General features: G+C 54.8%; 9 protein-coding genes across 9 annotated transcripts; 4 read left to right on the top strand and 5 right to left on the bottom strand.

Moving 5' to 3' along the window:
- Window positions 1-1,705: 1,705 nt before the first annotated feature.
- On the bottom strand, window positions 1,706-3,331 carry C8A04DRAFT_25613 (uncharacterized protein; the record flags this gene model as incomplete). Its single annotated transcript, XM_062779629.1, has 5 exons — window positions 1,706-1,787; window positions 1,826-2,225; window positions 2,557-2,990; window positions 3,044-3,100; window positions 3,249-3,331. The coding sequence occupies 5 exons, from the start codon at window positions 3,329-3,331 to the stop codon at window positions 1,706-1,708; spliced, it is 1,056 nt and encodes a 351-aa protein (XP_062640058.1).
- A 1,067-nt stretch (window positions 3,332-4,398) lies between these two features.
- Window positions 4,399-9,346, bottom strand: C8A04DRAFT_9600 (glycosyltransferase; the record flags this gene model as incomplete). Its single annotated transcript, XM_062785543.1, has 3 exons — window positions 4,399-4,812; window positions 4,955-8,194; window positions 8,273-9,346. The coding sequence occupies 3 exons, from the start codon at window positions 9,344-9,346 to the stop codon at window positions 4,399-4,401; spliced, it is 4,728 nt and encodes a 1,575-aa protein (XP_062640059.1).
- Window positions 9,347-10,927: 1,581 nt separating this feature from the next.
- C8A04DRAFT_9645 (DNA damage-binding protein CMR1) lies at window positions 10,928-12,560 on the bottom strand (the record flags this gene model as incomplete). The annotated part of the gene is made up of 2 exons (XM_062785560.1): window positions 10,928-11,971; window positions 12,015-12,560. The coding sequence occupies 2 exons, from the start codon at window positions 12,558-12,560 to the stop codon at window positions 10,928-10,930; spliced, it is 1,590 nt and encodes a 529-aa protein (XP_062640060.1).
- Window positions 12,561-12,969: 409 nt separating this feature from the next.
- On the top strand, window positions 12,970-14,568 carry C8A04DRAFT_34873 (uncharacterized protein; the record flags this gene model as incomplete). The annotated part of the gene is made up of 2 exons (XM_062782974.1): window positions 12,970-13,972; window positions 14,111-14,568. 2 exons carry the CDS (start codon window positions 12,970-12,972, stop codon window positions 14,566-14,568), a joined length of 1,461 nt encoding a protein of 486 aa, XP_062640061.1.
- Window positions 14,569-16,291: 1,723 nt separating this feature from the next.
- On the top strand, window positions 16,292-16,819 carry C8A04DRAFT_25617 (uncharacterized protein; the record flags this gene model as incomplete). The annotated part of the gene is made up of 1 exon (XM_062779630.1): window positions 16,292-16,819. One exon carries the CDS (start codon window positions 16,292-16,294, stop codon window positions 16,817-16,819), a length of 528 nt encoding a protein of 175 aa, XP_062640062.1.
- An 834-nt stretch (window positions 16,820-17,653) lies between these two features.
- C8A04DRAFT_9657 (pyridoxal phosphate-dependent transferase) lies at window positions 17,654-19,087 on the top strand (the record flags this gene model as incomplete). The annotated part of the gene is made up of 2 exons (XM_062785567.1): window positions 17,654-17,865; window positions 17,926-19,087. 2 exons carry the CDS (start codon window positions 17,654-17,656, stop codon window positions 19,085-19,087), a joined length of 1,374 nt encoding a protein of 457 aa, XP_062640063.1.
- Window positions 19,088-19,385: 298 nt separating this feature from the next.
- Window positions 19,386-21,761, bottom strand: C8A04DRAFT_9653 (heterokaryon incompatibility protein-domain-containing protein; the record flags this gene model as incomplete). The annotated part of the gene is made up of 1 exon (XM_062785564.1): window positions 19,386-21,761. The coding sequence occupies one exon, from the start codon at window positions 21,759-21,761 to the stop codon at window positions 19,386-19,388; it is 2,376 nt and encodes a 791-aa protein (XP_062640064.1).
- A 2,123-nt stretch (window positions 21,762-23,884) lies between these two features.
- C8A04DRAFT_25620 (uncharacterized protein) lies at window positions 23,885-24,532 on the top strand (the record flags this gene model as incomplete). Its single annotated transcript, XM_062779631.1, has 1 exon — window positions 23,885-24,532. One exon carries the CDS (start codon window positions 23,885-23,887, stop codon window positions 24,530-24,532), a length of 648 nt encoding a protein of 215 aa, XP_062640065.1.
- Window positions 24,533-25,798: 1,266 nt separating this feature from the next.
- Window positions 25,799-26,797, bottom strand: C8A04DRAFT_9630 (Chloroperoxidase; the record flags this gene model as incomplete). Its single annotated transcript, XM_062785552.1, has 4 exons — window positions 25,799-25,986; window positions 26,068-26,339; window positions 26,400-26,640; window positions 26,710-26,797. 4 exons carry the CDS (start codon window positions 26,795-26,797, stop codon window positions 25,799-25,801), a joined length of 789 nt encoding a protein of 262 aa, XP_062640066.1.
- Window positions 26,798-27,079: the final 282 nt, after the last annotated feature.

The following is a 27,079-nucleotide window of genomic DNA, read 5'->3' on the forward strand; positions in this document are numbered from 1 at the left end:
CGTCAGTGCTGTCGCGAGTTGGCGAAAAGCTTCCGGTTGCAGCGGGTTGCACGAGACAAAGCCGCAAAGAAAACGTGGGGCACTGTCCCCAATTGGGGTTAGCGTAACAGATGCCGGCGTGGGGCACAGCAGTTTGGAGGTCCAAGCTCCAAAAGCTCTTGCGCCAGAAGTGGGGCAACGGCCTGCGGCTCTCGGTTGAAGAAATCCAGGCCTGCCAGTGGCGCCGAAAAATAAAACGGTGAAAACCGGGCGGGTCGGAGCGTATTAACGGAAGACAAGGTTGTAAAAAACAGCGAAAGCGCCGGGACCTCTAAGTATGGACAGTCCGATTATCGAAAACGTGGGGTGATGTAATCCCGGGATTTGGGGTCGTGGTGGATTGTGGTATTGGGCGCACTGACGAAAACGACCTTTGCAGAGCAATGGGGCAGATTTTGGGCGGGCTGAGAGGCCCTTTTGTACCTTTGCGACTGATCCGGGTTGCCCACCTCGATCCAGCCAATCTTGGCACTGAGCTCTTCGACCCCTGCCCTGTCGTTTGCGGGGTCATGTGTGGCTCACGCCTCAGCATGGTGAACGAGGCTTGCTGACTCGTGCAAAACAGCCTGTCATGAAATTTGGAATACGGAAACGCAAGGAAAGAAAAGGAGACAATGAGCGGGCCGAAAGACTTGTGAGGGTCTGGTCATCGGCGCCAAGCGGCCGGCACAGTCTTTGACAAACCCATGGCTGTGACTGATCAAGAGTCACTTGGTTCATCAAAGGCCGTGTGGCGGCCAATCAGGTATCGTTTTTCCATCCAGGGTTTTGACTCAGTGTGGCGTTTGTAAGTCGCGACATTCACCGCCAACCTCCAGGCACCCCAAGTACCTTTCAAGATACTTCAAGGAAACGCCCTGAAGTCAAAGACTCTTGAGCAGGCTCGGTGGTGTGCATTTCAACCTGTTCCCTTAGCTCCCTTTAGGCGGAAGTCCAGGGCTATGTTCTGTTTTCTCGGTATGTTGTTTCCTAAACATCAATATTCTTAACTATCCTTCTTTTCTTCCAAAATAACTAACATCTTGAATCAGCGATTGTTTTTATAACCCCGCTGGAAAGCATGGTGACATTCAGATCAGAAAATGGTCATATTCCATTGTCAGAATTAGCAAACAAACTGAAAGGTGAAACTTTTCATGTTCTATCTTTTACATTCAATTTCGAACACGAAAAACTGTACACTGTACAGAAACTGCCACAGAACACTGGTGTGACCGGAGAGGTCAGGGCGGGCTAAAATAGTGAAACAACAATCACCTTTAGGCTACCTCAAGGAAGTATCTGGTTTTCTCGGGAAACAAGTAATGAGGATGGATGCCTAAACCTCGGGAATCTGTGTTGAATGTGTGACGCAACAAAGGGTAGGTACCGTAGGTTTACGGGATTAGGACTTGTGTAAATATTATCAAATCCCCGTAATAATGAAGAAAACAAAGATTAACATGAATATTACATATAGGTAGGTACAAGCAAACCTCTTTCTAACCTGCCCTTAGCTCGGAAGCAACGACAACTATGAGGTCAGGGGTATTTCATACCATGAAGAGTGAGAAGGAGACAAGGTGGGGTTGGGAAGGAACGAAAAAATAAAACAAGAAAGAAGGCTTTCCTCCTCATAGTTCCCATCCATCAAACGAAGCGAGGGACACATTGTCCCCTCCGTATCTTACCAGCCCCAGCATTCAACATAACCGTACATGTCGTAGCCGGCGTTAGCAAAGTGTCCCCCCGAAGTTGTCGATCCGCACCTGTCGTTTTGATCCTCTCAGCATCCCACATGACATACCCGCCATTCCCAATGTACACCGGGATAAACCACCCGTACAGCTTGCAATACCGGTTACGCCACATCACCGTCCAGGCATACGGCGGCCGGTCCCCCTCGGCGTCGGGTTCACCATCCCCTCGGAAGGACATCGGATCCCGACGGGACGCTTTCTGGACCCGAGCTGTGTGGACATCACATTCGTGTTCCTGGGTTTCGGGGCTGAGGACCGTGTGATCCGGATTCCCGCGGCCTGGATACACCGCTATACTCTTGACCGCCTTCGTGAACGCTGCTTTGTCATCGTCGTTGAAATCCAATTTGATGTGGAGTAGATGCGCGAGACCCCGTATGGCGGTACCAATTTGCATGTTCTCGAAGTGGTCTAACTCGTGAGGCGGAGGGGGCGGGGGGGTCATGACTATGGTTAGTCAAGCTCGGCTCAACTACTCTGCTGAGTTGTGAAAACGCAAACTTGCATTGGTCCGTCTTAGCATCCTGCCACAGACTATTATAGGGAAGGTGGGATCCCCTCCTTGCCAAGTACACCTCCAATGGCCCCTTAAACGTAGTATCTTCAAGGGTGCTTGCGAGCACTCTGGCATCAACGTCTACCGCAAAGAGGTACACGGTCCTAAACTGCTCGATCTGCCACGGCTCCCAGAGTTCCATAAATGAAAAATGGTCCGGGAAAAAGAGAACCCAATCCGAATCCTCGGCGTCACGGTTCTCATCCTCGCCGTAGAGCTAACAGGACATCTCAAACCGATACAGGCCGCGGGCAACGCGTCTGCGTTCGGAGAGGCTCAACGATGGACGCTCCATCTGGGAGGTCAGGGTATCCCCAGCGAGATTTTCCAAGGCCCAGTTCGTGTACAGTTTGGTAGCTGGTCGAATCAACGTGAGGTAGTCCTCCGCCATTAGCCGCACCTCGCCGTCCGTAATGGTCTCCTCAAGCCAAGGCGGCATGTAGCATTTGGACATCGCGTAGTGGGCGGTTTCGTACCGCTCGACGGCTTCCTCCCGCGTCTCGTCCGATGGGTTTTCCAGGGCGAATACGGCTGTCAAACGCTGGAGCGTACATGATTCTACGATGACGCCCCGAGTTCCCGTGTTAGGATATTCCAGAGGAGCGCTCGTTCGTTGGCTTGGTACGCGCGCCAAAAGAGGATCTGTCGCTGGACTTCTGTCGGGAGACGCAGCACAGGGCAAGGTTTGGGGGGGGGAGCCTTGAAGTACTCGGAAACAAAATCAGCATTATTCCTGCAGCGGGCCAGCCTGCGGATCGCTTCGTCGCTACAAGAAGGAAACGTTAGCAGGGCGATCCTCTAGCGTGTCGCGGGATCGTCGCAACAAGAAAAGGGCAAATGAAAACTAGCGATATTAGGCTATTAAGGGAAATATGATAAGCTTCTGGTTGAGATGCAATAAATTGTAAACATACGACAAGGGAGCACAGCCGGTGGGTGCCGAGATGGGCATGATGGCGAGCTGGGGGTTGTTTAGGGACTCGGGGGCTGCAGCCATTCGCGTCCCCCCGAAAACTCTCAAGATTACGGCAATCGAGAAAACCGGAAAAATGTGTAGCCGATTGTATGTAAAATATGGCATACGCTGAGCATATGCCGCAGCCGGCGCTTCATGTTGATGGTGTTAGTGGAGATGGTGTTGTTAGTCGAAGCGGAAGGTTAACTGGATCACAACCACCGACCACCAGAGCACATCACAACAGAACCCGCAGGATTATGTCAATGGCATAAACATGTCGGATTCTTAGGCAGGATCTACCCATTCTAAGAAAAGCAGAAGGGAAGAAACCCCCATATCCAGCTTTCACACCCCACGTAATTAGTTAATAGCCCATTCACCCGAAGCGCCACCTCTAATTATTCCAGTTCCAGTTCCAGTTCCAGTCCCAGATCCCCGTCCCAGCTACCCAACTCAACTCCAGCTCTCAACTCCGCCCTCTCATGATCATTTCCCCTCCACCCAACACAGCAGCTATAACGCCTTCCCATCTGGCAAACTCCTACTAACGAATCTAGGAAAACAGCAGGGGAAAAAGGCAAGCACCATCGACAGAGGGAGAATAATAGAAGCAGGAATAGATTAAAAATTCTAAAGGAACGAGTAAAGTCCTATAAGGATTCTGAAGCCACGAATAGAGTAAAGTAGGGATTCTAGAGAAGGATTCTAGAGAGGCATTCTAGAGAGAGATAACGTTATAAAAGAAACTCCTAGAAGAGAAATACCAAGGGACCAACCAATAGGAAATATATACCGCGGGAAAAAGGGGTAAGGTAATAAATATTTAGGTAGGGTTCCGTTCCCAAAGCAGCAACCAACCAACGCCAACTCATCGCGTCCGTCTTCAACAACCAGCGAATCCGGAACTAAAGAAAGAGGGAAAATAGGTAAACGGGAGGAGTAAAAGCCGGTAACACACACGCATTATGGTAAAAACCAACCGCGGAAAACCAACCACGACAACTCCAACCCAAAAATGAAGACATCGCACAACTTCAGGCCACCTTCCCAGCCTCACCTACTCACTCACCACCCTTCGCTCACCACCCTTCGCTCACCACCCTTCATTAAACACCCTTCACCCCCAACCCTGTGGTAGCTCCCGCCCCCGGCGCCCCCCCCAAAACAGCCACAGGCCCCCTCTTGGCCCCAACCCCCCCAACCGACATCCCCACCGCCCTCTTCACCGTCCCCTCCACCGACAAATCATCAATAGTCTCCGCATCGCCCCCGACAAACGTCCAGCTCTCTTCCTCGAGGTCATCATCATCTGGGTCGTAGACAATACCCCCTTCATCGTCCTGCCCCGGCTGGCCGGGACGGCGGGGAGAGAGAGGAGAGTCGGGACTGGGTCCGTCGGTGCCTGTGCCGGTGGCGGTGGTAGTGCGGGTCTTGCTCTTGCCTCGTTTGGCACGGATGAGTTCGGTGGCGTATTCGAGGTCGCGGTAGATGCATTTGATTGCGTGGTCGACGCCGTTTTCCTGGAGGAGAAAGCCATGTCAGTTTCATATCACAGATAATATACACACAGCCTGAAAACATCTCAGATCCCGACCGGATCCTCAACGGACCCGGATATCGCGAAACAGACAGGGGGGAGAGAAGGAAGAAGAGAGAAAATACCTTCCGAATCTGTTCCCCCAACGCCCGCGCCTTCACAATCATCCTCTCACTATGCGTCGCCTCCCACAGCGCGCGCGCAAACGACGTCGCTCCCCACTTCTTCAAACAAATCCCCACCCCCAAATCCTCCACCCGCGTCCCAAAGAAATACTGATCCCCAAAAAACGGCCGAATCACCGTTGGAATCCCGGCCCGCAGACTCGATCCCGTGGTCCCACTCCCTCCGTGATGCGCGGCGGCATCGATTTGCTTGAACAGCCAGTCGTGCGGGGCGGACTGGATTTGGAAGATCTCGGGTGGGAGTTCGGGTTCGGGGGTCTTCGGTTTTTCTTGTTGAGCGCTCGCGGGTTCTCCTGCGGCGGCGGCGGCATCGCGGTCTTTCTTAGTCGGCAACCGATCACTCCACCCCTTGCTGAGAATACACCGCACATCGGCTTTCAACACCGCATCAATCACCTCCTGCGTCATCTTGGCCGGGTCAGGCACCAAAATCGACCCGAACCCGACATACACCAGCTTTTTCCCATCCCGCCGCGCCCGCGCAATGAACGCCGCCAGCTCCGGAGCAGGCTGATATTTCTCTGCATTCCCTTCGTCTAGGAACCAGTACCCCGTCACGCGGATCCAGTCGCTGTAGTCCAGCGGCGGGGGCACGACGTAGGGGGAGAAGTTATACAGGAAGGGCACCTTGTTCATTTGTAACTTCTCAAGCGAGGTGTTGGGCAAGCCCAGATGCCGCCGACGCCAGCGGTTGATTTGGTGCGCGGTGGTTTTCCAAAATACCGTCTCGAACATGACGTAGGTGACATAGTTGTATGCCCCGCCCATTTTCTGCCCAGGCATGATGAACGCATGCGGGTACGCGCGTGTACGCGTCCACGGCATGGTGAAGGCGCGGAAGTACGGCACACCCAGGGCTTCAGCGATATGGATCCCCGCCATCGCGGAGGGGGATTCAATGACGAGATCACTCCCCTGGCAGGCGTTCCAGGCGGTCACGAGCAGCTCGTCGAGCCAGTCGCGCATTTTGGCGTTGGCCTCGCGGAAGAAGTTCAGGGTGAACGTGCCGTTTTGGATACACAGCTGCATCAGCTCGGCCGGGTCGCCGCCAACATACGCGAACTCGATGCCGTGGGACTCGATCCAGGGCTGGAATTCGCCGTGGGTGGCGATCCGCGGGCGATGACCCTCTTCCAGCAGCCGCTTGCACAGCGCAATGTACGGCTGCACGTCGCCGCGCGAGCCAATAGTTAAACAAGTAATGCGCATCGAATGAGCGGGTTTGAAGTTAAGGAACGAGGCCTTGGGGTCATCAAACAGAATAGTGGGAGCTTCCGAGTTAGACGATGGCTCGCGAGGTAGTTCGACTTCATGGTCAGCGAACTCTTCGGTGCGCGCCTTTTGCAACGCATTGTGTTCTGCCACAGCCGCCTGCGCATCTTCCGATTCCACGTCATCCGGGGCACCGTGGTCCTCCAGATACCGGGCCTCTTCCAAACTCTGCAGGATCGTAATGGCGCAGTCATCCCGAACATCCGCCTTGTGGAACTCAAAGAACAGCTCCTCGTGCCGCGCAATCACCACCACCAACCCGGCATACCCAAACCGGAAGCCCTTTTCCTTATCCACCGTCTCGATATCCCGCAACGGCAACACCAACTTGGTGCGCGTGCCGGGTAACAAGCTGCGGAAGCAAAAGTGCCGGTCACTGATATAAATCTTGCCATACAACGGCAACACGCGCATCATATGGCCAAAGTATGCCGCCCGGAGCTTTTCCGTCTCGGGCAGCGCAAAGTGCGCCTGGAACCGTGCCTCCGAGATAGCGCGGTCCTCCGGGTCATACTCCCCGCCAACGCCGTGCCCCTCCTCGTCATCTGTCCTGAGTTCGGCCGGGTCGTCATAGTGTTTCCCCCCGCCCTTCCACATGCCAGAGACCTTCTCCACATACCCCATCGACTCGGTGGCTAGGAGCGTGCTCATCCGGCGCGAGTGCTTGTCGAGGTACCCAATGAGCGCGTTGGCTTTGCGGAAGGGATACACACCCACCGTCGCAATGCTTTGCAACGTCGGAGTGGTGACGGTCCCGTCGGCTGCGAAGCCGTCGCCCGAGTGTGACTTGGTGGACACATGGTGAGGTTGTTGCCTGGGTACCATGGAAGTCGGCGTCGAGGAAAGCGCCCGCTGCGCATCTTGTGCCCGACCCGCCCGCTGCAGCGTCGGGCTATGAAACACGTCACTCCCCTGGAGGATCTGGCTCGCTGACGGATCCTCGCTGCTAGCCGACGCTATCATCCCCGACAAGCTTGCCTGGCTCGGGTCATCCATGCTTTGGACATACGAGTCCATACTCTCCTGTCGCTCATGACCACTCGCTCGCTGCCGGCTCCCCGACCGCCGACTCGTGCTGGAACTAGCCCGTGCGTGGCGGGACTCGGAGTGTAGCGGGCTGTGATGGTGCTGGCCGTCCGTGCTGCGGCGGATGAAGTGTTGGAGCCCGTCGAAACTAGTACGCGGGCGATCCGCACTCGCCCGCGGACTTTGCGAAGGGCTGTTGCGTAAGGGAGAGAGCGGAGAGAGCGGAGAAAGGGTGGCCTTGACGCCTTCGCTGACCTTGCCCCTGCGCTGGGTCTGGCTGGACGGCGGCTGGTCTCGCGATCCGCTTCCGCTCGTTCGTTTCGATGACTCCCCGCTGGGCTCGGCTCGATCGGTACCCCCCTTGGCCTGGGGTGTCGCGTCCTCTATGAGAATCTTGAGGACGTTCATGGGCTCCTTGCCAAAGCCGAAGAAGGAAAAAAAGTATTCGTCGATGGCATACGTCTCGTCGTTGTCGATGACCCGGATCTTGCAGGTATCGGCAAAGTCTAGCATCTGGGCCTCCTCAATATCGATGACATTCTGAATCGGCAGCGAGATCTTGACACTGTCTCCGTCGTTGTGCGACCGGAAGATGACCCGCTGCAGGCTCTTCACCCACTCCTTGGCGCTTTGTGGGCTGTCGGCCTTGAAGTAGTAGGTGCGGTTGTCCGTGGTCACGGTGAAGTTGATCCCTTCCTTATCCTTGTCCGTGATGGTAGCCGAGATGCCGTAGCGCAGGTCGATCTGGCCTTGGGGGAAGTAGAGGTCTTGGGGGTCCCGGTAGTACGAGAACACGTCACCTTTGAGTCGAAACCAGTACCGGTTGTACTTGGGGTTTCTCTTGCCGCACTTGGACAGGTAGCCGGATTTGGCGACTTCCTGCTGTTCAGAGTTAGTTTTGGGCAGCCCATGACGGTGAACATACGAAATGGGGGGTGCTTTATCCACGGGGAAACATACCGACTTCCTCGGCAAATACGCATAAAACGCAATATGCCGTGTCGTGATATACAAGTACCCCGTCAACAGCACATGCTGCAGCAACCAGCAAGGGTACTCCTGAATGACCTCCTCGGGCCGCTCAAACTGGAAAATATCCGCCAGCTGCAGCGCCAAATCCGTCGGACCAGTCTCCGCCGCAGCGTCGTCTCCTATCCTAGGCGACTCCTTCTCCGCCTCTGCCCCTCCGTCAAGATCAAAACTCTGCCGCGCTGCCATCTGCGCGCGGGCTTCCAGCATCCTGCTCATGACAGGTGCTGTCCGGCTCTCGGCGCGGGCGAGTTCGGCGCCTGGCGCCAGCTCAGCGGGGGACGAGTCGGACTCCATGGAGGTTGTGGTGTCTTCCCGCAGGGGGGGTTGCGCATCGTTCTTGTTTTTGCCAGAGCTACTGCCGCTCGCGGATTTCGACGATTTGATTTTGTCACCGAGACGAGCAAATCCAGGTACTGACTTGAGCAAACGACTCTCGGAGAGTTTTCTTCGATGGCTGCTGTGGTCAGATTTGTGACGGCTCGAGCCATGTTTCGGTAATATTGTCGTTTGCGCGAGGGCCTGTGATGATGACGATGATGAACTTGACCCCGCGGCGCGCAACTCCTTCGGTCCGGCCACTGTTTTCGCCATTGGGTTTTCCCTCTCGTCTTCTTCATCTGAACTGGGGCCACCTTCAAACCGTTCTGCGAAATCAGCTTGGCTTCCCGCTGCCGCGATCAGACCGAATATGCTCTGGTTCATATTCATGAACATCCCGCCCCCATACCCCTGGGGGCGCAGTAGCTCTTCTTCGCCCCCCGCCTGGTCTTTTAGGCGATCTGGGAGCTCCATCGGGGGGACGAATTCGCCGGCGCGGCGCTTTTTGAGCAACTTTCGCGAAACACGACGCACTGCGCGGTCGTCTTGGCTTGTTGGAGAGGTTGCGGTCGGTGGGGAGGAGGGGGGAAGCGAGTGCTGGGTTATTGTCGTATTCGTCGGTTCTTGGGTTAGAGGAGGAGAGCGTGCTGCGGTAGGTGGCGGTGCTGAACGGTCGGGCTCCATGGTTGGAGTGTTTCCCGAAGGGGACTGACTGTAGGTATCGTAGGAAGTAGGTATCGGGGTAGGTAGGTATCGAAGGAGGGCGGGCGAGAGGGTGAGGGCCCGGATACGTGAGGCTGGTTAAACTAACACCCTGCAGACCGAGATACGTGAGTATACGAAACAAATGAGTGCGCTTGTCGCGGCATTGAGGAAGGAGTGAGGCGAGCGCAATCCACTAACTAGCCTTGTTTGTGTGTTCGTCCTCCGTCGCGGCTTCGCAAGACGGGAGACAAGGTGCGGGTAAGCGGGAAGGGTGGGTGCCTTAGCTGCGGTGTACCTCGAGGGCGAGAATGGTTCTCGCAAGCGAAACGGGAGAAAGATATCGGATTGGAAGGTGTGGTAGTGGATAGTGGAGGTCGGCAGGCAGGTAGGTAGGTAGTGTAGGCAGGTCGATCGGTAGGTAGGCAGCAGACGCACGCCGGTTAACGATCCGATGCGTCGTCTTCTAGGCGGTTGAGGGCGGATGTTCTGCGGGACCGGGGTGCGGAAGAGTGATAAATTGCCGGATGCCTTGTAGTTCCGTCCGGCAGTAACGACACAGGATAGATGAGAACAAAGATGATAACCAGATCCGGCGAAAGTTTATCGAGTCCTCGTCGACTCGAGGCCCCGTCCACAGGCTGTGCACAAACTAAAGAATGTGGTTGGCTCAGGGCATGACTTTCCCCCGTTCTGTCCGTTCTCTTTTCGACGTTGTCACTATTGTGTTGCTGTGACGGTGTGCAACAGCGCGGGCAGTGAAGTTGGTCCGAGCCGCAGCGGTGCAACAACAGGCACACAGTCGGTTGCGATGGGCCGGGTGTGGTCGCCAAGTGGTCGCCTTTCGCAGGGGGTCCCAGTGCGGAACACGCCTGGTGAGCCAACAAGGTTCCGTGTGACGCACCACTCAGCTGGAAGATCCGCGCCGGGGATCCTGTCAAAAGAAGCCGTTGCCCTGGTTCTGGCCCATCAGATGATGGGGCGAAACGGTGCGGTGTGAAGAGAAGAAATATCCATTTCCACCTCGCGCCTTCGCTGATGATTTAAAATTTTCGATTTCCAATGATGGATTGATGGTATTGATGATGAGGTATTTTGCGATGAACACCTTGTGATGCTGTTGGAGGAAGCTGCGGCTCACTCTGAGCAGCGTCAAGCACAGAAGCGGGCGGGCCTCAGGTCCCATGACGCAAGAGCCGGCACTTGCCTGAGCACTGCTGACGAGCGGTGTCCATCACATGCAAGGCAGAACGGGCAAACCCGGGAAGTAATTCGGGACCTGGCGAGGAACGGAACTACATTCTGAGCAAATCTATTCAGCTATGTATTGTAAAGCAATATCCAACGGCCCCTGCTAATTATATCATCCGTTTGAAGTCTCGAACAAAACTCCGGTCCATTGTGGACAGTGACAGCGAGACATCCCGCTCGCCGGGATGAAACAGAAGACCCACAACCGGCCCCCACCCACACGTGCCGGGCCCCGTGTCTCCCATGTCTGAGCCGCTTATCGACTTATCGACTTATCAACAAGACCATAAACTAAGAAAACACATGGGCCCCTCACATCCACAAACACAACTTCCCGCTGGCATTCCCGCCCGCAACCCAATCCATCGTCGGATGAAAGTGCGCTACAGCAGGCACCGCCGTAATCCCATCCCCCCCCAACTGCGCCAGCTGCTCCCCGTCCGCGGCAAACACGTCCACAAACCGGTTCATATTCCCAATCACAAACTTCTGCATTCCATCCTTAGGACTGCGCTGCCACTGTGGTTTGAGAATCGTCACCCACCGCCCCGTCTGGTTGTTGTGAATCACCTGCTGCGCTGGCTTCATCTGCTCCTCCGTGAGTTCGGCGCCGGCCTTCCACCGCGACGCGTCGGGGAAGGAATAGATCTTGATGCGGTCGTCGTAGCTGGACGTCGCGATATGACCTGCGCTGCTCCAGCTCGCGTGGGAGACGGATAGGCGTGACTCGTGCGTGCCGAGCAGTGCGGGACCGCGGGCGTCGCCTTTGCCTTGGATTTTGCGGAGGTCCCAGATCTTGAGTGTGCGGTCGAGCGAGGCTGTTGCGAGGAGGTGCGGCTGCGCGGGGTGGAGGGAGAAGCCGCCGATCTTTTGGTCCGAGACGCCCCAGATTTCTGCTGTGCTGGCCTTGGTGCGTATGTCGTGTCGCCCAAGGGAGCCGTGGAGGGTAGAGAAGATAATCATGTTGGGATCGGTAGTGGGGATGTCTATCGCGCTGATCGGGAGGTCGTCGTCCGCGTCTGCGGGCGCCCACACTTCCGTGGACAAGCCCTTGTCCAGGTCCAGCTTGCGGATAGACGAGTCGTAGGAGGCCGTGTATACGGCATTGTCGTCGGTGGGCGAAAAGTGAAACGATGTGATGGTGCGCGAGTGTGTCTTGAAGGCGGATATTACCGGGTCGGATATCACAGACTCCGCGTCGTCATCGTCGTCGTCCCCTTCTACTTTGACGGGTTCTTGCGAGGCGTCAAACACGCCCATTGCACCCTCCTTGTCACCTGCGAATATGATGGGTTTGGACTCGGTCGGGTGGAAGCCCATGGCATACACGCGCTGTGGTGTGATTTTGATATCTGGCTAAGTTAGAGACGGCCCATTCCACGAGACCGAGAAAGGTAACGATGAACCCACCTTGGACATCCCACTTCTCGTATAGCTTTAGGCCGCTCATGCGCAATCTTACATCCTTCAAACTCTTATCCGTTGTCCCCTTTACGTCCTCATCCGTAAACGTCCTGACGCCCGCTTGCGCTCCCCGGACACTCAAGCCCTTCAACCCAGCCAATCCATCGAGACCGGCCTCCCATTTGCGACCCTCCACCTTGATATCGCCCAGGTTCAGGTCCCCGCTAACGCGCATTTTCTTAGCCTTCGCCTTCTCCGCTTCAACCTCAGCCTCGACATCGGCCTTGCGCTTGAGCGTCTCGGCATCGGCATCGAGCCCCGCTAGTCGACTGCTCTGTCGCGTGGGACGGGCAGGTTCGCGCTTTATGGGTTCCCTTTTTGCGCGGGGCGTGCTGGTGCGCTTCGGTTTCGGCGGGGTAGGCTTGGGGATGATCTTATCAGCCGTCGTGCTGATACCGCTGAGAATCGCGTTGTTGTTGGCGATGTTTTCGAGACGCTTGCGCTCGAACGCGCTGATGACGGGTTCTTTTTTGGGGGCCATGGTGGGGATTCTTGTTTCAATGGGGGAATTCGTACAAAGGAGCCAATTATGTACAATGGCTGGAGGAAAATGCCGTTGTCGATCGAACCTTTGCAAGAAAGGGGTGTTTCTTGGAACGACGCGAGAAACGACACGACAAACGCGACAGGCGCGAGAAACAAAAATCAATTAAACCAGCGCGACCCCCAATCGCGGAATCACGGGGTAACGGGGCAAAACTGTGGATCCCCATCAGTGGCTCAAAGTGGGCCAGTGGACGGAAGCGGTTGGTGGGGCGTGGATCGCATGGAAGGGTTCAGGAATTTTTCCGAGAGGGTCTCAAACAGCAACACCAAAAATTTCCAACTTGCATAGGACATCTTATGGCACATCTTGGGGTGCATTGGCTCCCCTCGCAAAGCCCGTCACCATGTCCACCACCCTAATGCCATTCTTATACCAAACGCGCACACTCCGGCAGCTGTCGTCACGGGCGGGCTTCTCGACCCCAGCTTTCCGCGCTCTCTTCCACGCCACGGCTCGAACCCATTACCCAAGACAGCTCAAGACACCCCGCGATTCCTCCGAAATCCCGTTCCACTTCCCACCGGAATACGAACCTATCGACGAGCGAAGCGACGCCGAACGAGATGCGGACTCGGGCGAGACCTCGACGATGACGACGTCGGAACGGGAGGCGTTCGACCGTATCTTTGAGGAAATCCGGGTCAAGCGGGCTCCTAAGCGTGTCAAGTCCGATGTGACCCCGTCGTTGGATGAATTCGCCTTCCCTGGGGTCAAATCATCCTCTATTCTCTCCCTGGACGACGAACCTGTTTCCACGGACTCCGTTTTCACCCCCCGCAAAGACACCACCTTGACTCTCCCCAGCGGGCCGGAGCGTCCACCGGTGCTCCGCCCGCACAGCAGTGTCAACGTCATCTTGCAGGACGCGGCGGATATTTACACAGACTCAACCCGACGCACCAAGTACCCCTTGGGCACGAAACACGCTCTCACCCAAACTGCAGCAGCCGCCGACTGGGAGAGAGCATTCCTACGGTTCCCGCCCAGTCTGCGTGAAGCGGCTCGCGTGTCACTGGGTCTCATGAAGGAGGACTCGAAAGAGCAAAAACAGGCGGCTGCGAAGGCGGCGGCCCAGGCGATTGGGCCGGATTATGTTAAAGAATCAGAATTGGACCATAAACCCGGGTACAAACTGATGGTGCAGAACGAAGCCATCCGCAACCAAGAGCGCGCACGGGTGGATGCCAAGTTCCGCGCGACCAAATCCGACTTTGAGCTGTGGGATGTGCTGGAGGAGGAAGTCTTTCCCCTTGTCCACAAACTCGGACTCGACGAGGAAGCTGCCGCGGAAACGGCCAAGCGCGGCAAGGGACGCCCCCGAGCGCGCGAGAAGTCACGGTTGGCGGGTATGGCTGCCCACGAAGCGTCGGCGGCGGCGGCAGCGGCAGCAGAGAAGCCCAAGCGCGGCCGCGGCCGACCAGCGAAGGACTCTTCCCAGCCGACCCCAAACACCGAACCACCACCACCCCCGCCCCCGCGGGAAGACAAACTCCCCCTCAACATCTACGGCCCGCTCTACCCCGCCTACCTCCTAACCGCGCTCAGACACTTCGACACGCGCTTCGCCCGCTCCTCCCCGCTCGCCATGCAAATCCTCCCGCGCGTGAAAGCCCTCGGCCCAGCCAGCTACGTCCTCGGCGTGAGCACGCCGTTCTACAACATGTTAGCACGCATCATGTGGAACCGACACGGCAACCCGGACGCGGTGTTTGATTTGTTAGCGGAGATGCGCACGTCGGGGCTGTTTTACGATCATGATACGCGCCGCGTGGTGGAGGCGATTGAGTCGTTTTTGGGCGGTGTGGCGCTTGGGAATTGGGGACCGTTTTTGAGGGAGATTGGGAGTTTACCGGAGTATGAGTGGAGGTTGAGGGTGAGGTTGAGGCAGGTTTCGTATGTGATTAGTAAACATATTGTTCATACGAAGGAGATGTTGGGGTAGGGTGTCGTCCTGATGGGGGTTTGGGTTAGCGGGGTGTCGTCTCGGTGGAGATGTTGGGTTGAGGGCGGTGGTTAATGCACCGCGAATGGGTGTTCCCGCTGGAGTGTACGATGTGGTGGTAGGTGTATGATACAGCCTCGCTTTTGGCAGGCGATGGATGATGATTGCAAAAAGCTAAAATGTACAGTGTATAGACATGTGACGAGTATGACACTTGGATATTAGACAGAGGACACAACCATTCCTTCATTCCAGAACAACCTCCCTCCTGAACAGCAGTGTGCAGATGGAGGTTGCCTCCTTGGAAAGCTGCTAGACACTTCCACGAGACTCGGCGTGGGGGTCGCGAGTGATTAGTAACAATAAAAGGCCGACGATCCAGAGTTTCGGGCTCGTGAACTCATGCGGGTGATCAAAAATATGTGTGTTTCTGATGCTGACTGACCTGGCCCGTTAGACCGGCCTGTTCTGCTGACCTGACGGGTTTGGCGACTTTGGTCCCGACTGAATGTTCGGATGACGTTGAAGCACAGCACGACAAACCCTACAATGGGTTTAGGGACAAATTAAGTGGGCTGGGGCTGTGTTGATTATGGTAGGTATCTGGAACGGGCGTTTGTTTATTGTTATTACGTAGGATTGGAATTCTTTTCGATTCTACGAATCTACGCTTCTCGGGGAATTTAGAAGCTGGCTTAGTACGCAGTGGCATGGGAGTGTTTGCAAATGCTTCATCTTGGCTCTTGGCTGGGGATTGGTGTCGGAGGCGAGGTCGGGGGGTGGTCGGGAGGCCACCTGCTGCGCCGCTTTGGGTTCGGATGAAGATTGAGAGGTTCGGCGTTTAGCTCTGCGTACAAGTTTTGGAATTTGGTTTCAATGCAGAGATGCATCATAGGTACTAATGGGTTAAGGTAGTCAACTCTGTGGATTAGTAGTTCTCGAATTATTCCTCAAATTCACAATATCTTCGACAAGTCTAGCAGATTAAAGCAGCAGAGCAGGCGTGTCCGGCTACGTAACCCCGGCCGTCTCACACCAGCCCGGCCCCGCGCGGCCGACCAGGCCACCGGGACAAGACGGCAACGGCACAGCCGAATACCCACTCCCCATCGACAACACACACTGCCCATTAGCCTATTACGCACATTACACACAACTAAGCCATCCGGATCAGTCAACCCGAGGCAAACCAGACCCAGGTCCGACCCAGCAAGCCGATCAAACAGCCCACGCCCAGCAGACAATCTATCACTGACGACCGACTGTGTCGGCCATGGTCCCGGGGAACTTGACAAAAGTCTGGGGAACGCGCATTTTCTGGGCGTGGGGGGTCAGAAACAAGGGTGTCTCGGGTACTACTTACACGACTGCTTCCCGCGGTTGAGGGCTCTTTTGGCCTTTTTGTGAGTGTCTTGGGAGTGAGAGGAGAAGCAATCTTTCCTTCGTCTGATTTGTTGGGCACATTCCTTCCTTTGACAGCTTGTTGGTGTCTTCCATTCATTCACTTTAGAAATCAACACACCACAACGGAACTGGCTTCCTCGGCTTCATGATCACTCACTTATTTTCCAAGTTCCCCGCTATCACCCTGTTCTTTGAGTTTACTCAATAACAACAACATAACATCAACTCAGCCGCCTTAACTAGTCCAAGAACCAACCGCAACCAACAACCACAATCACTTAACCCAGCTTAAAGCAACACTCCCAAAAAAACCATCAAAATGGTCCAACGCGCCCTCAGCCACCGCCGTAACTCCAACCGCACCCTCTCCGTCTCCATCTCCAACACCACCCACCCCCTCTCCAACAACAACAACAACAACAGCACCACCACAACCCCCAGCACCAGCCACACCGTCCAAACAACCAACACCCTCCCAATAATAGTCCGCACCGGCCCCAGCGGCGCCCACACCAACATCGCCGGGAATGGACGTCGTGAGTCGGGGTTACCGCTGTCGCGGCATCATTTGATGAGGCGGTCTAGTACTGCGAGTAGTGGCAGTAGTAGTAGTACTGCTTCTTCGGTGGGTGGTGTGGGTGGTGTGGGTGTGTGTTTGAGGGGGAGAAAGGTGGGGGATGGCGGGGAAGAGGTTGGGGAGGAGGTGATTGTGGAGGATGTTGATGAGGAGGAGGGGGAGGGGTTGGGGGTTCGTGAGGGGGGGGCAATAGCAGGGGGAGTAACGGGGGATGAGGGGGAGATGTTGGGGTGGATATTGGCGTTTGGGCGTGATGAAGGGCGAGATTGAGAGTAGGGATTTGATCACTTCTTGGGTGGACTTTTGTTTTGGAAATAGTTTGTTACGTTTGGGATTTGGACTGGGCGAGGACAGGGAATGTGAGATGGAAGCTGTTTGGGCATACCACAGGAAGCCTAGCCGCCTTCGTCGGTTGCCGCATTCATGACACTACGATAACACGATTACGATAGCACGGAGCTAGTGTTTATGTTCAAGAGATAACAATAAGTCGTTCAACTCCACATTTTCTAGTTACGACTTAGTAATTATGTGCTGGTCATATGATGTCCCACTGTGTGTTAGTCGCAGGGAATATCGCATTCCTCGGATTCATCCCGCTGCTCACAATGAGTGAGCTAACAGTGCTCTAGCCGGCTAGACACGAGTACCTCATCCAGGCTCTTATCATGTACTAATGTACATGTACCATAGCTATTCACTTGGTTCGAACCACAGACCTTTGTTGTCAAATATTCTCGAGTAGCAAACCACGAATTACCGCTCCTACCCGAACTAGGTCCGATACCGGCCTCTACTTCAGAAACAAGATGTGTATGAGATAGGTACCACGAAATACTTGGATTCCTTGTCACGACATCGGCGTGACGATTCCGGCAAGTGGGGCCGAGGCCCGGGCCGAGCACCGGGTCCGGGAAGCTCTTTCCATGAGGGTTACATGAGGGGTAAACCTCCGGGTCTACTTAAACCCAGTCTTGCCAGCCGGATTTCAGGGAATCACTTAGAGCTCTCAACTGTAGTTCTCAACCTAAAACATAACAACACAAAATACCAAAATACCTCCACAATTCCCCTCCGTGACCGACCCTACACCAAGTGACCAAAATGCCATCACCCTCAACCGAAGCAGGCCTCGCAGCCCGCCAGGCCGCCGAAGCCCGCTTCACCGCCAACAACCCGCTCTCTCAACAGCAACACACTGTCGCTCTCGGCTCGCTCCCCGGCGGCAACACCCGCAGCATCCTGCACACCTCGCCTTTCCCGCTGACCATGAAGAAGGGCATCGACTCGTATGTTTGGGATGTTGACGGGCACAGGTATGTTCTTCTGTTTTATCCTTTCCCTCTTCCAGATGGTTAGGTACTAACCCAGTCTAGATACCTCGACCTAGTCGGCGAATTCTCCGCCGGTCTCCTCGGGCACTCCCACCCAACCATCCGGCGCACCATCCAGAACACCCTCTCCCCAGAACAAGGCGAAGGCCCCGGCATCTCCCTAGGCGCCACCACCCCCCACGAACAAACCTACGCCGCCACCCTCTGCACCCGCTTCCACCTCGACCGTGTGCGTCTCACCAACTCCGGCACCGAAGCCAATCTTCACGCCCTCGCCGGCGCCCGGCACTACATGAACACACGCCACGGCAGTAGCGGTGCTGGCGGGCCTCGGTGGAGAAAGGTGGTTGTTTTCAGTGGCGGGTACCATGGTGCGGTGTTGGCTTTTGGGAATGGGGAACCGGCGGCGAATACGGTAGACAGAAAGGATTTTGTGGTTGTGCCGCGGTATAACGATCTCGCCTTAGCAAGGGAGGTGATTGAACGGACGGCTGGGGTGGCTGCGGTTTTGGTGGAAGCCGTCCAGGGCGCGGGGGGCGGGATTCCTGGGACGAGGGAGTTTTTGATGGGGGTGCGGGAGGCTGCGAGGGAGAAGGGCGCGGTGTTTATCTTGGACGAGGTTATGACCAGCCGGTTGGCGCCGGGTGGGCTTGGGACAGAGTTGGGGCTAGACCCGGATATGGTGACGTTGGGCAAGTATTTAGGCGGGGGGTTAGCGATCGGGGCGTTTGGTGGGAAAGAGGAGATTATGAGGGTGTTTGATCCGCGGGTGGAAGGGGGGTTGGCGCATTCGGGGACGTTTAATAATAACACGCTGGTGGTGACGGTGGGGAGGGTGGTGTTGGAGGAGGTGTATACGCCGGAGGTGTGTCGGGAGTTCAATGAGCGGGCGGAGAGGTTTAGGGAGAGGTTGGTGGCGGTTGCGAAGGGGTCGAGATTGAGTTTTACGGGGAGGGGGTCGTTGATTGGATTGCATTTTACGGAAGGGGGGTTGGAGGAGGTGAGGTGTGGAGAGGATGTGAGGGCGCAGGAGAGGGGGGATTTGAAGGATTTGTTCTGGTTTGAGTTTATTGAGGCGGGGTTTTGGACTACGAGACGGGGGTTTTTGTGCTTGATTCTCGGGACGCCGGAGGAGGAGTTGGATCGGTTTGTGGAGGCTGTGAGGGGGATTCTGGAGAAGCACAAGGATTTGATGATGTTGTAGGAGGTATTTGCCATCTTGAAAGCCCACGGCTCCAGTAAGCTTTGTTTGTGGACATGTATGACATATATCCGACTGGCCGGGTCAAACAGCATCAAAAGTTCCGGGGCACCTTTTGAACATTACATATAAAGGGCTGTGTTCAAACTTCGACGGTTTAAAGGAGCTATGGTTAGTGGAGGTTAAATAGTGGTTCTGGTAAATGCAAGGAAAACTCTACATCTGGCTAATGTTTCCAAAGGTTTGGCAAGAGCCTAGATCCACCCTACCTATGACGCACATAAAAAGCCCCTTTCGGGCCTCAAACACTCCCCTTCAGCAACCCTTGAGCTTCAAAAAGTTGCATGAACTCGCCTGCATACAAAGAATTATCCTGCGCTGCCTTGATGACCTCCTCAGAAATTGTCAAATCCTTCCCTCGCTTCTCAAACAGCAGGAGCATAACCTCATATCCATTTACTTGATTCCCCGCCGCGGCCTTGAGCACATTTTCCGACACGGCCAAGTCCTCGTCTCGCTCGAAAAGAAGCCGCATGATGTCGTAGCCATGCCGGGGGTTTCTCGCTGCTTCCACGAGCACCTCCTCTGATACGTGCAGGCTCTCTCGGTGCTGGAAGAGAACCTTCATGGTTTCGTATCCGCATCGAGTGTTTGCTGCCGCCGTCTTGACCACGCGCTCAGTGACTGGGAGGTTCTCCCCTCGCTGTTCAAAGAGAAAGCGCATTAATCGATGGCCATGCCAATAGTTGTCTGCGGCCGCCACGGCTACTTCTTCCGAGATGACAAGTTCTCGCCCCCGTTGCTCAAATAGAAGCTTCACGATATCGTATGCCTTTTCCTGATTTCCTGCCGCAGCCGCCACCACTTGTTCCGAGACCGGGAGGCGTTCCCCTCGCTTTTCGAAGAGCAGCTGCAGGACTCTGTACCCGAATTGATAGTTTGCCGCCGCTGCTTGAACCACTTCATTCGTTATGGGAAGCTTGTCTCCGCGTTTCTGAAAAAGAAATTGCATGACTTCGACGGGTTTCTCCTCTGAGAGGCATCCGGCGACGGCCCGTACCACTTGTTCGGAGATGAGGATTTCAGGTCCGCATTGCTCAACGAGGCGTCTCGAATCTACCGACTTGCTGCCGCTGTATTGGAAGGAGTGAACAAAACGATCTTCTAAAAGAGCCGATATGCCGTCCAATCTCTTCTGCTTCTTCTCAGGTTCCTCCTGGTATTCTGGCGCCACATCAAGCAGCTCTGTCGATTCTTCCAACCCAGCCCAGCTAGTCGAAGTCCCCGGGGGGATGGTAAATGTGAGAGCGATATGGCAGAAATGCTGCTCCAACGCATCAGAGGGCCTTCCACTTGGCACGGATGGGGCCGTGGTTTTGATAGTCGTAAAATGATCCTGGCACAGTCGAACGATGCTTGGCTTTGCCGCACCCTGCAGATGGCAGATAACGTCACCCTCCTGGACGGACTCGGAGAAGGGCCGGAATGCCCAATTCCATCCACGTTCGCCGTACCCCAGTGATTCCCCGACCACAGTGCAGTTGACCCAAATATGCACTTGACCGTCTGCATGATTTTCTCGGTCAACCCTCGTGACTAGTCCTAAGAACAGACACTTCCCCGTGATGACTGCCGTATGCCTGTCCGGCCATGTCTGCACCGTGCATAACGATCCAAAAGTATGCACAGTAGCCCGTCGAAAAACCTCATGCCACGGCACGGTGTATTCCGGTTGCAAGGCAGGAGCATCGAGACCCTCGGCGCTCAGACCCAGCAACGCATATATCTTGTCATGCTGGAGAGTAGCCCTGCATGAGCGATACATATCCAGCAGCTCGCCCATGGAGAAGACACCCCGCGAACCGGGCTCGTATTTCGGCCGATAGAGTGCATCGCGGATGAGCTGCACGACGGGGTTGACAACCGTCTGCAAGTCAACTTCAAGCCCCAGTTCAGCGACCCCCTCACAGAACGCTTGCCCATCAATCTGGACTGATCCACACATCACAACTACAGACCGCGCAACGCCCACTTCTTGGAGAATCCACATCCTCCGAAACCAATCCCTCTTCAACACCGTCTCACATCCACCACGGTACTCCTGCGCAAGTTCCTGCACCGTCGGACCCACCCCAGGATCATTCGCCTTTATCTGCGCCAGAGTCCTTAGTTTCCGCAACGCCTCGTCACCGCACTCATTCTCCAATGGCGCCCCTAACCAAACCATAACCCGCCCCGCCTGCGCATAAATGGTGCGCATAAGCGGAATCTGCTTCTCTTTTTCTTTATTGTCCTCCTGGTTGATACAGATGGCGTCGACCCAAAGCACCCGCTCCAGCTGTCGGTCGCGGAGGTGCCAGAGGGCGGAGTGGAGGTTTTCTGTCACGGGAAAGGCGTAGTTGTTGAGGGTGATGGAGTGGGACCTTTGGCCGGTTCCCCAGACGTAGGAGAGGGCTGAGTAGATGTGCGTTTCTCCGGTGGTTGGGGCGGAGAGGTCATAGGTGAAGACGGAGCAGGTTATTGGGGTGGTGGAGTCGAGATGGGGGAGGAGGCTGATCATGCGGGTTGTGTTTGGTGCTAATAGTGGTGTTGTTGAGTAGATGTAGTGGGACGAATTGTTGGGCGGTGGTTTGGATTTGCGGTGGAGTTGTGATTTCCATTTTTTGAAAATGGGCATGCACTGCATGTTGAGAGTGTCCCTACGAGATTGATCGGGACTACATCGATTCCCAGCTTAAAAGTAAGAAAATGGAAGGGAAGCAATGAATAGAAATTCCTGGAACCTCGCAGGTCTGCATTTGGGGTATATCAAGTTGATGCGAAGAGACGTCAGGTAGAGCCAATTGGGCATTTCCACGTAATTACGGGCACCTTGCCGATCAATAATTACCAACAATGTCTACGCCATCGCAGCACTAGCCACATCTCGGAAAAGTCGAACATTTTTGATCAGCCAGACGTTCGCGGGGTGAAAAGAATTAGTTTGAACTCCTCCAAAAAAATACGGAAGGCCTTCAGTAGCTAGGTTTCAAGAGGCCTCTTGCTTCTTTAGGAGTGATGAACAGTCAAACTGATTAGTTAGGTACTTTCACCCTGTGCCGTTATGCATATTCAGGATGTAGAAATAGAGCTAATCCCTGGCTGTCGATTTTCGTCAGATTACTTCTAATCTCGGCACGCAGGTAAATCGACGTTGTAAAAAGAACAACATAAGATCGACACACAAGCAACTATATGTGCCATTGAAATCGCTTAGAGTAACGACTCGTACAACACTTCCGGCACTTTTCGGCGCCCATGCCCGAGCTCCTGTAGTTTCAGAATTTTCTCCATCAGTTCTTTCGGTGCAATGCCGAGCTCATACTCTACGCTAGGGGCCTCGGCAACCTCCTCCAGTGTATCAAGGTATCCAGAAGTCTTCTCAACCAGAAGGAATCGGGGTACTCGAACTGCTCAATGGTAGGTTTTTCATACCGAAAAACGTACCAACAACCCCGAATATCCCCTACGCACACCGGACACCATTTCCCTCCTTGGCCGCCAGGATGCCAAATCTCGGAGCCCATACCACTAAGCCGCTGACTGGAACAAATATCCCCGAGAATATCGACTACACCTATTCCATACACGTCGACAACTCTAGGATGCCCGTTACGTTTGGTAAGATAAAACGGAATCTCATTAACCGTAGTCTCTATATGCAGCCAAGAGTCTATTGGTTGATATGCACTTTGTCAGAAACGCTGCACTGCTAATTGAGGGTTGCAAAGGTGATCGTATTGCTTCAGCTCGGTGTGTATAGCTCTCTGGCGTGCCAGAGAGCCGTATCTTATAGATCCTATCTGTGGGATCGCCTCCACGCCCTGGGACGCGATGCAACCGCGTCTTTCGAAATAATAATATTGATCGTCGCACATGTTTTGCTAGCTTCTCCCAAGGTGGGATTTCCTGTTGTCGGTAATTGATAAAAATTTAATTACAGAACATGGGTCTGGATCAGTGATGCTGGCCATGGAAACGCTATTGATGGCAGAATGATCGGCTTGATGTGTTCTTTCAAGCCTTTTGTCACTACACTTCGTCATTGGAGCCGTCCCGTGCGGGTAATGGCCATGTGGTGTGAACATGTGGCCGTGAACAAGGAATGTCATTCCCACCTTAATTAAACCGGTCTTTTGGGAGATGACCAAGGATCCTTGAACACTTTTGAAATTCCGCGTGCCGTTGAACACGGTGATGCATACCTAGAGTCGGTGAATCACAACAGTTTGTCGTGCATCGGCAGCGTGGCTCGCTGATCTAGAGGCCGGCAGGCCCAGGACAAGGAAGAAGCGCCCCGAGAGACTTTTCGTGTCAGTGGTCGCGATAAGGAGGTAAAAGATAGCATGAAAAATCTCAATGCCAAAGAACGAGGTGGGCGTCAGAACAAGTATGACAGCCACGAGGACGTGATACCGACGAGCTCGCCCGAGCCGAGGAACGAGACTCATGCGGCTCATCAAGCTCATCGGGGGCCACGTCCTACCAAAGGCGATCAAGATAAAAAACAGGTGCGGAAGATGGACTGGGAAGAAAGGGCACATCGAGAACAAGACGCCCAGGCTCAATAATTATTACACCACTACAAGAAAGCAGACCACACAAAGATCACAACATGATAGCCGGGGGTCACTACACTCGCCTGGAAAACACCATCGCCCCAAGCCTAGCGAGGCCTTCAGCCCATCGCCTCAGAAACATCAAGACCAACGACAGCGACACCACCAGCCACGCCATAAACAAGCCAAACAAGCCCTCACCATGACTGAACCCTACTACGGCCCACCCGACCACGACCTCGACATCTCTGACATCGAATTCAACCCCCCACCAACAACCCCGATCACCCCCAAGTCAGCACACCCTCAAGACGAACCCCAATGGCCTCTAACCAACCATGACCTCGACACCCTGGCGCGGTACCTCGCCGACAAACAACACCATTACCACGCTCAGCAGCATCTTTCCGTCTTGCAGCAGGCTATCACAGGGTTACAAGAGACACATCACTCGCTCCGGGGCGAGGTGGAAGGGCTGTTACGCGTGGCGTGTGAGATATTTTGTGAGGTGCAGAGTGCGAGGGTTTTACAGATGCAATACAATAATAACACCCATTCAATTACGCCCCAGCCTGATAGCCGCCGGCTTAATGGGCTCCAGCTCAACACTCATCAGCTCCAGTCCGAGACGCAGGCTCAAAGTCCGATAGCCCAAACCCATGGTTGGAACCAGACCCAAGATTGGGACCAGACCCAAGATTGGGACCGAAGCTGGAATCACACCGGCGGCCAAACCGGAGGCGACGCCATGTATGGGATACGGCGGGAAAAACGACTACGATTGTGGCAGCGGCAGCGACAGCGGCGACGGGAGTGTGGAGGTTGCAGAGTGGTGCGTAAGGTTCCGTGATGGGGCTGTGTTTGGGCGAGTTTGGCAAGTACAAGAGTAAGAGAAGAGGAATAAGAGCAAGAGGGGCGGGAAGAAAAGGGACAAGAGAACCAGAAATAGAGTACAGCGGGTAAGAGGGAGAAAAGTAAGAAATGGAACAGGTTGGCAGGATAGAGGGTGGTTTTACCCTGACTGGGGTTGGATGATCGATGAGTTGGGGGTGATTTTGTCGAGCTAGAGTGAAGCTATTTTGGGCTGAGAAGGATGGCTGAGCAATATATTGGAGATTGGATGAGAAATGAGGGCGTTTTGGGCGTTTAAGGCCAGGAGATGAACATTTGGATAGGGGTAGCTCGGTACATAGCTAGTTGATATGGGGTATATGACGAGGGGAGAAGCGAGACAAAGACTGGCTGTAGGGCGTAGGAGGAAACGGGGAAGAATAGCCGAGAACAAGACAAATAACGACTTCCGCGTAATTTACCGAACTGGAGGAGGTTGCCCTAATTACCTTGAGCCATTCGTCCAGCTAATGACGTTGGGATGTTCAGGTTTGGGGTTAGGGTCAGGAGCACGTAATAGAGTTAAATTTATCCGTGTATGGGGCCATATTTAGTGAGGTTTGGACCTTTTGGTCTTTTGGAATTGTAGGGTGACACATACCTTAATCAGAAAAAGAGATGTAGGGAGTCAAAATAAGCAATGAACCCCATCATAGTGACACAATAGGAGTTCCCAGCGGTGGAAAACCATTGGATTGCACCCGGGTCCGAGTAGAGGTTGTGTTGAGTCTCGGAAGGCCCGGAAACTGTGGTCAGCCGCAATATACAACGTGGTATTGGAGGATGGGTTGCCCCCCATGCTTCGGACCTTCGCTTCAATCCGTCTCTCCGATCAAAACGGGCCAAACGGTTGCCTGCCGGGCCGAATTGGACGCGTTATTCCCGTGCATATGCGCATCTACGAGTTGCGCGTCTCACCTACCTATACGATGTACGGCATGTTGGGTAACACCAACGCAGCTGAGAATGTACTACACGACTGTAAAGAAATATGCTAGACAAGCCGTTATCGGAAAACAGTGACATCAGGGTTCGTAAAATATCCAGTAATATAATGTTATTCTCGAGCTGCAGTCGATTCTAACACGTACTGTACCAGGTGTCTAAAAAGTCATAAACAATAATAAAATAATCGCCCCCTCGAAAAGAACATGTCTCGTAAACCGATAGGTTGCATCAGGCCGAGACCTTCAACACCTCATCTTAGATCCCCGAGAACCCCCCCTTAAAACCCAAAGTGGGACCTAGGAGGGCGGGCACCACGCCTCGCCTGCTTAGCAACCGGGCAGCCTTCACCGCTCTCAGTGGCGTTGGTGACACGCTCAAGCTCGTCCATCCACCGACCCAAGTCATCCTCCTGGAAGAGCCCCGCGGGGCGCTTCCAGCCCAGGTGGAGAGGCAGCTGCTCGTGCTCTGCGACGGAGTTAGCTCATCATTTCCCCCCAGATGTGATAATACCATAGTAGAAGCGAGTGAAAGAAAAAGAAAACCTACGGAAAACCCACTCAACCCAAGCCTTCGGCACGGTACCCGTCTCCTTGTCACCAATCACGACGATGTAGGCAGCCGACTCGCCAAAGCCAAAGTTGCGGCCGAGCTCGGACATGGAGAAGTCAGGGTTGGTGGCCATAGAGGTCTTGAACCGGGCCAGGCGGGCGTTGGCGGCCATCTGGATGTTGATGGTGTCGCCGACCCAGTAGGAGCGGGTCTCGTCGAAGATGCTCTGGTTGAAGTTGATGGTGTTGCCGAAGTAGGCGTCCGAGCGGCTGGGCGATTGTTAGATTCTTCTATGGTATAGTTGGTTGAATCGAGAGGGGTGGGCTTACCTCAGACTGGCATCGTGCTCGAGCACGCCGTGGTTGCCGAGATCGTTGAGCGAGAAGGTGGTGGCGTTCTCGATCGGGTTGGTGGTGATGGCAAAGTCGAACAGGAAGCTGCCGAGGGTCTTGTTGATGTTGAGGGCGTCGAACAGCGCGTTCTCGGTCACCTCGCGGGAGATGTTGCGGCCATCGTGGGGGAGGAAGCCGTGGTTCGTGAGGGTGTTGAGCATGGGGCAGGGGCCGCGAACTGGGAAGTGAGTTAGCTTGATGTTGGATCGTAGGGCTCGTCAACTACTAGTTGGTGGAGGTCAATTACCCTCATAGGGCCCAGCAGGGGCCCAGGTGTCGAAGCCGGCAAGGGCCGGGGTGATGGCCGCGAGGGCAGGGAGAAAGGAGGACTTCATGTTGATGGTGTTAAACTGTGCGAAGTTGCAAACTACTACACGGTTGAGCAAGGAAGTGATGGTGTGGATGAGCAGAAGATCGGTCCATTGACGCGCTCCTCGGGACTAATATACAATCTCTGTGTTTCCCCTCAAAACGTATTACATGAACCCCCATTGGACATCCCAGCCCGTCGGAGTCGGACCCGGAGCGGAGAGTCCGACGGGGACGGCCCAGGCCGTGCTAATTCGGCTCTTAAGATGCACCGCCTTGCATGACGACGTCGAGGCGAGGAGGGAAAA

The sequence above is a fragment of the Dichotomopilus funicola genome (assembly GCF_033296635.1).
Source record: "Dichotomopilus funicola strain CBS 141.50 unplaced genomic scaffold C8A04scaffold_7, whole genome shotgun sequence".
Classification (NCBI taxonomy): Eukaryota; Fungi; Ascomycota; class Sordariomycetes; order Sordariales; family Chaetomiaceae; genus Dichotomopilus; species Dichotomopilus funicola.